The following is a 12,216-nucleotide window of genomic DNA, read 5'->3' as shown; positions in this document are numbered from 1 at the left end:
TATGTTAATAGCCTTGGATTAGTGAAAGAAAGATTTGTTGGAATTGTTCACGTGAAGGATACAACTTCTTTAACTCTAAAAGAAGTCATTGATTCGGCATTTATCAACAATAACTTGAGTATATCTCAGGTAAGAAATTATGATTTTTTATGTATTTTAATCGTTATCTATTTTATTTTTTATATATAACTTTTTTGATATAGGTAAGAGGGTAAGGATACGATAGAGCAAGTAATATGCGGAGTGTATTTAAGGTTTGAAAACATTGATATTGAAAGATAATCCTTCGGCATATTATTTATACTGTTTTGCACACCAACTTCAATTAATGGTTGTGACTGTAGAAAAAAACAATGATGGTGTTGATGATTTCTTTGAGCAATTAGTTTTGGTGGTTAATGTGGTGTGTGTTTCTTGTAAAAGAAAAGATATAATACACGATAGTTACAAGGAAAGGGTTCAAAAAGAAATTGGTAATGGTGAAATTGAGACCGGAAGAGGGTTAAATCAAGAGACTTCTCTTGTTCGAGCTGGGGAGACAAGATGGTCAGATTATAAAACCATAATAAGTTTGAAGAATTTGTTTCCGGAGGTTATCAAGGTTCTTAAATATGTTGAAGAGGAGGGTTCTAGTTAAAATAACCGAAATCGAGCGTACGGTATTTGGTCGTATTTCAAGACTCTTGATTTTGCGATTTATTTACACTTGATGTTGGAGATTTTTGGTCTCACGAATACCTTGTCCAAAAATCTTCAAAGAAAGGATCAAAATATTTTGGAAGCGACTTCTTTAGTAAAAGTGACGTTGAAAACGTTTAAGCTTTTAGAAATAATGAGTTTCCTTCAATGTTGGAGAAGGTATTTTCTTTTTGTCATAAACATAAAATTAAATTTGTGGAAATGTCCGAATTTTATGTTACTCAAAGAAACCGTAGAACCAATGTTACTAATCAATATCACTTTCAAGTTGATATTTTCAATACGGTTTTGGATATGTAAATTCAAGAATTTGGGGACCGTTTTAGTGAAGTGAGCACCGATTTGCTTGAATACATGGCGGCTTTGAGTTATTGCAATGTTTTTTCTATGTTTGACAAATCAAAGTTAGTGAAGCTAAGTGAGTTGTACAAAACTGATTTTAATGATTCGGAAAGGGTGTATCTTGATGGTCAACTTGAAACTTATTATCACTCTTTGATTGATGATGATAGATTTTCTAATTTGAAGGAAATTGCGGACATTTCTCGTTTGATGGTGGAAACCGGGAAACATCTTTCTTTTCCTTTGGTTTATCGGTTATTAAAGTTGATTTTGGTTTTGTCCGTCGCAACCGCAACCGTTGAAAGATGTTTTTCCGCAATGAACTTTTGAAGACCGACTTACGTAACAAAATGGGCAATGATTTTTTTGAATAATGCTTTAATTTGTAGTGTAGAAAAAGAAGCACTTATAGATGTTAAGACTAAACGAGTGATAAAGCGCTTTCAGAAAATGAGTAATCGTAGAGGACAACTTTAAAAAATGTAATTATGTAAGACTTTTGCACTAATTTGTTATTTCTAGTGAAACTGTAATTAAAAAAATTATATTAGTATATTTTATCGGGATTTTTTTTTGTGCTACCTCTTGCAAAAGTTTCTGGTTCCGTTACTGATTTTAGCTTAAAAGAATATCAAAAATAATGATAATAATTAGATTAAAAAAATTAAGTTAATAAATAATACCTACATGGATGTTATATAAAGGTTGGGTGATCCAAATAAAATAGCCGGTTAAATCAAGTTTATTCCTTTAGAAAAAAAAAATGAAGGACCAATTAAAACAAATACTAAAGTTCAATCTGAAAAGTGACATTAATCTTATAATTAATCATATAAGCAAAATATAGATGTAGAAGTTTAAAAAGGAAAAACCTAAAATACATAAAACTTTAATCTTAAACCAAACCAAATAAATCGAACTAACAAATACTAAAGTTCAATTTGAAAAGTGACATTAACCCTATGATTAATCATGTAAGCAATATAGATGTACATAGAACTTTAAAAAAAAAAAATTCTAAAATAAATAAAACTTTAATCGTAAACCAAACCACATAAATCAAACTAATTATACGGCGCCTTATTCGTTTTGCTTTTGGTTATATTTTGGAAGTCGGAAAACCGTTTAAACCGGATAGATTACAGAACAAACCGGTTACAAATTAACCCGATACAATAACAACCATAGATACATACAAATTTAACACCGATATTTTCATCACATATTTATAATGCTTTGAGAAAAATAAATAGAAAACCAAACTAAATTCTATGGCACTATCCAAAACCTCCACGTCATGTACGAGAATAAAACTTTACAGTTGCAGCCTTGCAGGATACTAATCTAAGGGGAAATCTTTTTATTTATTTATTTATTTTTTATTTTTTCAATAACTCAATAAGGGAGGGGTATATTAATTTGTACTAAATTGGTCATCTAGATTTTGGTCTTCAATTAATTAGGGAACCCAAAGTTATTTTGATATTCATACCCAATTTGGGGTGGTGCTCCACCCTGGCCACCATACATGTTAGCGGGCTGCGGTGGCTGCACCACCATTGTGGTGGTATCTATGGTGGTTATGTCATGAATGCTTGCTCTCTTCCTCTCTTTTGTCTGCGAATTACTCTGCCGGAGGAAATACTTCTGTGCATGGCTTGCCACTTGTGTGGGCGTCCTTGTGATCACGCAGTTTCTTGATATACTTCGCCAATCACCTTTTCCATATTCCCTCAACCCCTCCAAGAATTTCCTGCTAAAGCCAAAACCCAACAAATTATTAAGTCAATTCGATAATCAAGAGTCAACCAGCAATTTCACTAGTAGCCTAGTAGGTCAAACTATGCAAATGGAATCAGGTGAGATGTAAATGTAATATTGATGCCATTATTATTTGATTAATAAAGATTTAACCCTAAACACATGCATGCAGAATACAATTTCCTTGACGTATGGCATGCATGCATGCATGGAAGTTTATTATTTCTTTACGTACCTGTGTTCTTCTTCAGTCCAGGAAGTCCCTTTCTTTCTCTGTTCGACTTTTCTACTTCTAAACTCAGAATCCGAACTCACAAACGATTCCTTAATTACATCATAATCTTCTGGATACTTGGGCAACTCAACCCGACCTGATTCAATCTCATCTAAATCATGCAATAACTCAGCATAGCGAACCTTCGCCTCTTCCACCGTCTTACCTGGAACGGCGTCAGCTATCTTTTGCCACCGCTCTTCGATATTCTCCGGAACATCGACCAAAGCCGTCTCAAAAAGTTTGTCTTCATATCTCGACCACGTTGTCTTCGCAAGAGATTCACATTCATGGTACTTACCTGAATTGTTTTCGTTCTCCATGCCTTCTTTTAATCTCTCTCCAAATCTTTATCTACAAATAACTTCGAGGTTTTATGGATTTATATATATATCTAGGTGTATCCGTTGAGGAATCTTAGGGATTCTAGAATCTCACGATCAATAAATGTATTTGCCGTTCAAAATAATAATAATAATAACAAAATGCGTAATTTTATTTTGGAGATTTTAGTTTTAATAAATTATGGCATCATCCATACAAATTTACAATCATATGATAATCTGGCATTTATTTGTGCTTTGGGGGGAATGGATTTTTTTTATTAACCACTATTACCATTAAAAAAAATAGAAAATAAAAGAAAAACTAATGTAATGTTTATTTTTATCGCAATTTATTTTTATAAAGAAATCTAATTTACTGGGATACATAAGTAACAGAAAATTGAAAAAGGTATATTGAAACATTTTTCTTTCAAAACTTTTTCACATTAATTGTAGAATAGTCTTATTTTTATAAGAGCATTAGCTGTGGGCAACTAGATGTAATACTATGTTGGTACCACATCACATATCACATCATCAATGGTGTTATAACACCAAGTAGGAAAATGGTCACCATGTTGTATCTTGTTATGACACCAACTTTTTTTTTCCATTTTATAATTTATTTTTTATTTTTTTCAATTTTTTTTTAAATATAGACAAATATTTTTTAAATATAACATAATAAATAAAACATAATGTTTAAAATTATAAATAACATATAAAAATTTTTAAAGATTAAAATTAACATAGATACTAAATTACACATAATATCCAAAAACAAAAAAAGAAATAACATCCAAATTAAAAAAAAAAAAAAAAATACAACGCTATTCGTTAGTTATTGTTACCATAGAAGATATAATCCGCCAAGTCCTCTCGAAGTTGTCTGTGTTTATTTGCGTCCTGAATGTCAACAACGCGATGCAAATAATCTATTGTTCCTGGTTGAAACTGAACGTGTCTGGGCTCCGTTGGAATATAGTGTGCAATATTTCGCCCTTTATCTTCTACTATCATGTTATGCATTACGATGCATGCATACATGATATATCGTAGAGTTTCTAAATCCAATGGTCGTGCTGCATGTTCGACTATATGCCACCTCGCCTTCAACACTCCAAAAGCACGTTCCACATCCTTACGTGCTCCTTCTTGTCTTCTCTTAAAAAATTTATCTCGTTCTTCAACCGGGTGATGGAATGCCTTCACGAATGTGGAATACTGAGAATATTTTACATCTGTAAGGTAATATCCATATTTGTATTCGTTTACATTCACCGTGAAAGGAGCATTCGGGGCTTTTCCATTCAAAAGATTGTCGAATATTGGCGACTGATCAAGAACGTTGACGTCGTTGTTGGAACCCGCAACCCCAAAAAATGCATGCCAAATCCATAAATCTTGAGAAGTGACATCATCTAAAACCAACGAAGGCGATCCGTGATGACCACTTGCATATTGCCCTTTCCATGCTACCGGACAATTTTTTTCATTTCTAGTGTGTGCAATCAATGTTTCCGGTCATTCCGGGAAACCCATGGCGTTCTTCATGCGCTGCATACAATTCTTGCAAATCATGCAACTAAGGTTTCTGCAAATACACGTCTCCAAAATTTTCAACAACACCCCTTGACAGTGTATACAATTCTTGCAAATCTTGCAGTTCTTTCGGACATTCTCATATAGTCGTCCATGGTGTCGGGTGAGTCCCCCATAACCATCAAACGAATGGCCGCAGCACATTTCTGCAACGTTGTAAACCTTCGTCTACCTCTAGCATCGTATCTTAATTGAAAAAATTGTACCTAAACATAAATTAACTATAGTTTAAAAATATATTGCATATGTTGTAAAATTAAAGAAACATGTAGTACATTTTTATTTATTTTGTATAAAAGTATAGTAAATAAGCGATACCGGTTTTCCAAGGCGTTGGCGATTCGTAAGAACACATCCCTACTCAAACGAAATCTTCTTTTGAAGTTTTTCGCCCTGTATACACAATTATCCGCAAAGTAATTATGATATAGATGTTCGTGTCCTTCATCGCGATTTATGTTTAACATCGTATGTCTTGTTAGTAGCGGGGTTGGGTCTGGGTGTAGCAGGTCGGTAGTATAATAATGATACATCATCCTAAAGAAAATATCGTCATCTGAATCATCGGACGAGTCAAAAGGATCCATATTTTTTTTTTGTAGATAATTGAAAGTATGTAGAGATGAGAAGAGAAAGTGTGTAAATTTTTTTATAAAATGGTAGGTATTTATAGGGTAAATGGTTTTTTTTAATAGTTCATTTTTTTTAAACCGTTGCATTTAAACGTTATTAAACGTTTAAATTTTACTTGTCACATCCAGTCGCTTTGGCCACGAGATTCACCCATGACGAGCAAAAACGAATAGGGGGCGGTGTTCCCCCCGTCATGACGTCGTTGAGGGGTGCCACCTCACCCGCGTTTCTTCTCGTTTGGACCCGTACCGGATGCTCTAAGAGAAATTAAGTATCCTTCTATTTTTTGTTGCTTCAAATCTTCCTACAAAATTAAATGATGACATGTGTTACATTTAATGATATTTAAGTATACTAAAATAACATATGTATCATTTAATTGGATAGAAGGATTTTTAGGAACAAAAGTAGGAGGACATTTAATTTCTCTATTTTTAATATTATTCTACTCATCGTCTCTAACAAATGAAGATTTTTTTTGCCACTTGTCACACTCTCATTCAATTTGTCAAATGTCATTTTATGGTTATTTTGAATTAATTTTTTTCCACATGTAAGTTTATAAGTTTTATATTTTATTAAATTTCACATAATATTTTAATGTAATAATTATAATAAATGTAACAATAAATAGATATTAGTTTAATTAATAAACTTACATATGTATCACATAATATTTCCTAGGGTCCATTTTATATGTAAAGCTACAAACTTGATGACATGCATGGGGCCTTTGGCTCAAAAAGCTAAAAAAAAAAGAGTTCTACAAGATGCATGGGGTGCTGGCGACAAAGTTGGCACCTTTATGCCATAAGGACCCCCAATAGTTCTAGATCCGAAGTGCAACTCCAAGCACACCAACATAATCCGATTTTAGCTTCTCTATATTCATAAAAAGTATAGAAATAGCCCCAAATAAAAATCTAAGAGAATGGTCAAGGTTCCAACTTTTACCTTGAATGAGCTGAGAATGGAGTAAAACTTCTAGATCTTCTTGCTTCTACTTGAACTTCCAAGCTTCCTTCTTCTTCTCCAACTTTAAACACACACAAAATGCACCAAAAGGCTCAAGAACACTCAATAAGGGTTTAGGGTTTGAATCTAGGGCTTCTCTGAGTTGGGGTGATTGAGGCTAGTTTGGGACGAGATAAAGTGTTTAAATAGGGTGCAAACCCTAAACATTAGGGTTTTGTCCAGACAACTCCTACTTGTCGAGTCAGTCTCCCGACTCGTCAAGTAGATCACTAAAACCCCTGCATAATGTCGAGTCTACTCGACGAGTTGGGCCTCCAACTCACCGAGTCCAAGAGTAAATTACAAAATTACTTGAATTTAAATATGTACCAGGAACCGGGTGTTACAGATCATTAACACTATGACTAACTCTACAATCCTATGAGATTGAACATAATATAGACCTATCAATCATTCCAATGAATACCGATAGTTCTATCATATAAGTAACAACCAGGTAGCACAATTGGGAGGCAGAACCATTTCAGTATAATAACTTTTATGAAATTCAACAACCAGACTATTCTAGACACCTCTCCCGTAAGTATATTAATTAGTATAATGACATGGAATTACTGATAAATCTTATTTATAGGTGCATAATAACGACTTATAACCATAAAGATAATTTACACTGAAAAGACTATAGAGTGTAGCTTAACTTACAGAGGATTTAGCGAAAAGCTAGGAATTATACATGTAGAACTCTGATCCGGGAGCTTCTATTCGCCGACTATCTAACATTGCAAGGCTTTTACTTGATAGCTACTACTACTACTTAAGGATCGCAAAGCTTCACGGAAGCCTAAAACTAACAAAGGCCAAAATTGAGAGAAATTCGAGAGAGATATGAGGATGGGGGTGAGGAAACTAATGATCAGTCGAAGCCTATTTATAGAAAAACTACGCGTCACGCTTAGTGTACATGCCACGCACACCTAATATGTTGCTCATCCTATTTTCTGCCATGTGTCGCAAATATGGCGGTTCATACCCCACCTTTTAGAATGTACGTCGTGCAACTCACTTGTACGTGACGCTTCTCGGAAAATTATATAAAATCATATTTTCTTCATATGAGCACCGTTTTCGATGTTCTTTATATCCACAAAAATCTCTTGACGAGATCTACAACTTTCGTTTAGACTCTGTTGGCTAATTTTGACATTATTTTTAAAGTTATATTTTTAACAAGATTAGACTGTTAAAGTCCACTAAAATTTCATAACTTCCTCATATGATATCTGTTCTCGACTGTCTTTATATCGACGAAACCATATGGAGGAGATCTTTAACCCTCGTTTAGATTGTTTTTCCTAACAATCAAGCAATTTCTAGTTCGGTTTCTGAGATGTATACTGCTATGTTGAAACTTCTAAAAATCCTAACTTCCTCTTACAAATTCAAATCTAGACGGTACCTCTACGCACAAATTCGCTTTTACGATATCAACAATTTTTTTAGATTACTATACCTAATAATTTTCCTAACTCCGATTTTCTATTTACGATATCGTTGACGCACCGGTTTGAATGTGAAACTTCAACTGGTCATAACTTATACGTTATAAGTCCGTTTTGAGCGCTCCTTATACCTCCAGAATCATTATCCCATATATTACGACTTGGTTAAGATTATATGTACTAAATAACCTCCTATTTAAAAATCATTATTATGGCTTATAATAACTTCATTGCATAGCCTGAATTTTTAGGTGTTCCACTAGAACCTATTTTTCCTAATTGTTGTATTTTCTTAAGGACACCATCATATTCACGTCCTAACCTTTTATGTTAAACTTCATGTGTATCTTGCCCTGTTATAACCACATCTTTATGTTGAAATGATTCCAAGTATTATAAACCATTTTTTTTCTTTACCTGTCCCAGTCAGGTCCCTCAAAGGTAAGTCCTAAACAAAGCATTTATCCAGGTAAAAAGTTAAAAAGTAATTCAAATCACGAACAATTTTGCTTATTGACAACAAATTGCAGTTGAAATCTGGTACACCCAATGCATCTTTTAACTCAAATTTATCTGGCATGTAAATGTTTCCAACTTTCTTAACAGCCATGTTTTCACCATTTGGTATGGTGGCCGATGTACAATCAATTTTATTTTTCAAACTATCTAACCAATTCTCATGATATGATATGTGATCACTAGCTCCCGAATCTATAATCCAAGGACCATTAAAGTTAGAAATCTTAGTTTTCATGTTTGTAGTGGAGATCCCTTTTTTATTGTTGTCGCTAACTTAGGTGATACACAAAAGACTGAGCAATTTGTTATAATCTTATTTTTTTTCAAATTTGGCATTTGTATATCATTGGTAGTGGACATGGCTGAACGTGATGGCTTTTTGGCTTTGTTTTTGTGATTTTTGTTTCCTTTGGGTGTCCAAAATTCTAGATAACCAACAAGTTCAAAGCAACCCTCAATCGATGTCCAAATTTTTGATAGTGAGTGTACCATCGATCATCATTTTTTTGTTGATTGATTGAAAATTCCCTTTTCATGTGGCTTTCGAATTGAATTTTCTATAAACTTGGAAGGCTGTTGAATCATTGTTAGAAGCACGAAACATACCAATTTGAATTTCATGTTCATCTAGTATAACCAAGTGATATGTGATTCCTAAGCTAGGCAAGGGAGTAGTGCTATATATTTTTGTCCTGAATGCCAAATATTCATCATTCAAACCCATCAAGAAGTCATATAATATTGCTTTTTCCCTAATCATTGCAAACTATTTAGACATGTCACAGGAGCAACCACGACAAATGCAAGTAGGTGTGGGGCTTATGTGTAAGATCCAGTTTCAAAATGTTTCTAATCTCAGGATACCAGACCGTAATTTGATCAAGTAAAGGTCTTGGGCCTCAATGGAATAAATTTTAGACCCTATTGGATGTTGGTAATATTGGTTAAGTGACTTAAGCCCTTGATTTGTTTTGTAACATCCCAAATTCAACCTAAATTTTTCATTCTTTTTATTAAAATATATCAAAGTATGATTATATTGTGTGGAAACATGTTGTGAATGCACGTGTATAGTCGAACCTTGCCCTTCTCACAAATCACTGAAGAACTTGAATAACATTTATAACCAACTGGGTAAGCACGAAGCTTAGTGAGTTTTCTAAAATACCATATACCATAATGCTTATAGATGTATACAAACAGACCACACTCAAACTATATAATGACCCCCCACCCAAACTACTTAATGGGCCCCACCCAACATATGTAACAAGCCCCACCCAAAATATATGACAAGCCCTCGCCTAACTTACATAACCAATTAACCATGCATAGAGACTACACTTTAAGTTCTTCTGATACAAACAAATAGAAGCTTATACTATCGGTTCTACTCTACTAGCTTATATGTCCTAACATACATGGATATATATATATATATATATATATATATATATATATATATATATATATATATATTTGTAGCATATAGTATAGTGAGATAACTCACCTGGATAATTTCTTAGAAGATTAACAGCTATCTAGCGGTCCCGGTGGTGGGAACGTACCTAACGAGGATCAACCTATAATACTATAGTTCATTAGTTCCTGTGTGAATCTAGTAATGAAGGCTAGATCCTTCACTAATCCCAATTAATGTTGATAGTTCTATCAAATAAGGATCAGCCAAGCATGACAGTTAGGAGGCATGATCATTTCGACATATAGGTTTTCTGAAATCCAATAACCAAGCCAACACGACCATTTTAGACACCTCTCTGATAAGTAGATCCATCAGAATTATGAATGGAATTACTAATAAATCATATTTAATAATTCAATCAAAGACTATCAATATAAATATAAGCTACACTTAAAGTATAGTAACTATAGTCTAACTTACACAACGTTTCTAGCGAAACAAGAAGATTACACTGGCAGAACTTCGACTCTAAGGGCTTCTAATTCCCAAACCATATGATGCTCCAAAGTTTCACTAAGGTGAAATCTTCCTAAACTCCCAAAAACTTTGTAAATCGGTCCAGAGACAGAATAGAGACAAAGTTTTGGTGTGGAGAAAAGTGAGGAGGTTTGAAGCAATTTGTAGGCGAAATTCCAGCATGCACGTCGTGCATATGGTCGAGGCGCATTGCAACGCCTGATTCCCTAATACGCATTTAATTTAATTATTTATTTATTTTTGAAAGAAGGAGTCGACGAGTTGGTGGCCCTAACTTGTCAAGTAGAGGACAGTCTATGCACGGGGTTTAAGTTATCAACTCGGAGAGTAGCCCAGCCAGGGTGAAACCTTAATTTCAGGGTTTTGCACCCTATTTAAGCATCCTAATCCCTACCCCTTGGCCTCATATACAACCTCCTTATCCCAAACCCTCATCCACGAAAACCTAGAGTGCTCTTTGAGTGTGAGAGCCATTTTGAGTGTTCTTTGTGCCTTTTGAAGCTTGTGAAAGAAGAGGAAGGTCGATGACTCAAGAGAGAAGGAGTAGATCCAGAAGCTTCATCATTTTAGCTGCAGTTTCTGTTAATAAAGCTTCAAACTTGATCATTCTTCTCGTAGATCTATTCATTTCCATTTTTATGTGGGTTTTAGTCCAAGATTGATAGCTTTTGGGAAAGGATCAACCCTGGTGGGTATTCTTCAAGATCTAGTGTCTAGAGGGGCTATGAGGACATAAAGGTGCAAACTTTATGCCCCTAGAGTCCCCATGCAAGTGTTAACGATGTTATGAAGGCCTTTTGAGCTTAAAAGGCCATGCATGGATGCAAGATTTAGAGTTTTCGTGGTTAATTGGTATCTAGGCCCTAGATCTAGGTTTGCATGTTTTGGTTTGAGATTCTAAGTCTGTTGGGACAAGATCTATGTCCTAAATGAATTAGGGTTTTTAGCTAAACCTTCAAAAAGGGCTATAAACGGGTAAATTTGGAAACTTTACCCTTAGAAAGGTCATTTCCAATGAGCAATGGAAGTATGGGCTTTAGATCTAGAAAATAAGAGCTTAGTTTGTTAAGATGGCCAATTCAGACAGAAGGACTCATTGAGTCCATGAGGGAACTCGACGAGTCGGGTCGTGTTGCCCTGTTCCAATCTATAGTAGAACTCTACTATGAGTAGCTCGATAGGACTCAACGATTCGAAGGACGACTCAACAAGTTGAATCGCGATTCCAGGATTTCTAAGTTATAGAACTCGGCGAGTTGGTTAACCCAGAATGTTGACTTTGACTATATCATTGACTTTGACCAGGGGTAAAATGGTCATGCAACCCTTAGATGGATTTTCAGCTTTCTGACTAAGTATTATTGTATAGAGTTAGCCGAGGAGTCGTGGTAGCAGACAACAGAGATACCTCACGCACGAGATCAGCATCCAGTTTGAGAGGTGAGTTTTCCTCCAGTAGGAATGGGTCGAAGGCACCAATGTCAGCCCGTTTATATATGTTAGTGTATGCTGGACTTAGGTCTGATGTCGGGGATAGCCCGATGCAGCTTATATGTTTTGGACTTCGGTATGATGTCGGGGCAAGCCCGAGGAATGTTGTATGCTGGATCTCTTCGTGATTCT

The 12,216-nt window shown here is 34.7% G+C and overlaps 1 protein-coding gene and 1 pseudogene across 1 annotated transcript; both read right to left on the bottom strand.

Moving 5' to 3' along the window:
- Window positions 1–2,496: 2,496 nt before the first annotated feature.
- Window positions 2,497–3,399, bottom strand: LOC145029619 (transcription factor DIVARICATA pseudogene; annotated as a pseudogene).
- An 840-nt stretch (window positions 3,400–4,239) lies between these two features.
- LOC145029618 (uncharacterized) lies at window positions 4,240–8,724 on the bottom strand. Its single transcript, XM_078978113.1, has 3 exons — window positions 8,617–8,724; window positions 8,532–8,562; window positions 4,240–4,877 (listed from the first exon to the last, which is right to left on the bottom strand). Exons 1-3 carry the CDS (start codon window positions 8,722–8,724, stop codon window positions 4,240–4,242), a joined length of 777 nt encoding a protein of 258 aa, XP_078834239.1.
- Window positions 8,725–12,216: the final 3,492 nt, after the last annotated feature.

This window comes from Lactuca saligna, chromosome 2 (assembly GCF_052625555.1).
Source record: "Lactuca saligna cultivar CGN05327 chromosome 2, ASM5262555v1, whole genome shotgun sequence".
Taxonomy (NCBI): domain Eukaryota; kingdom Viridiplantae; phylum Streptophyta; class Magnoliopsida; order Asterales; family Asteraceae; genus Lactuca; species Lactuca saligna.
This window is presented reverse-complemented; position numbering and strand designations above follow the sequence as displayed.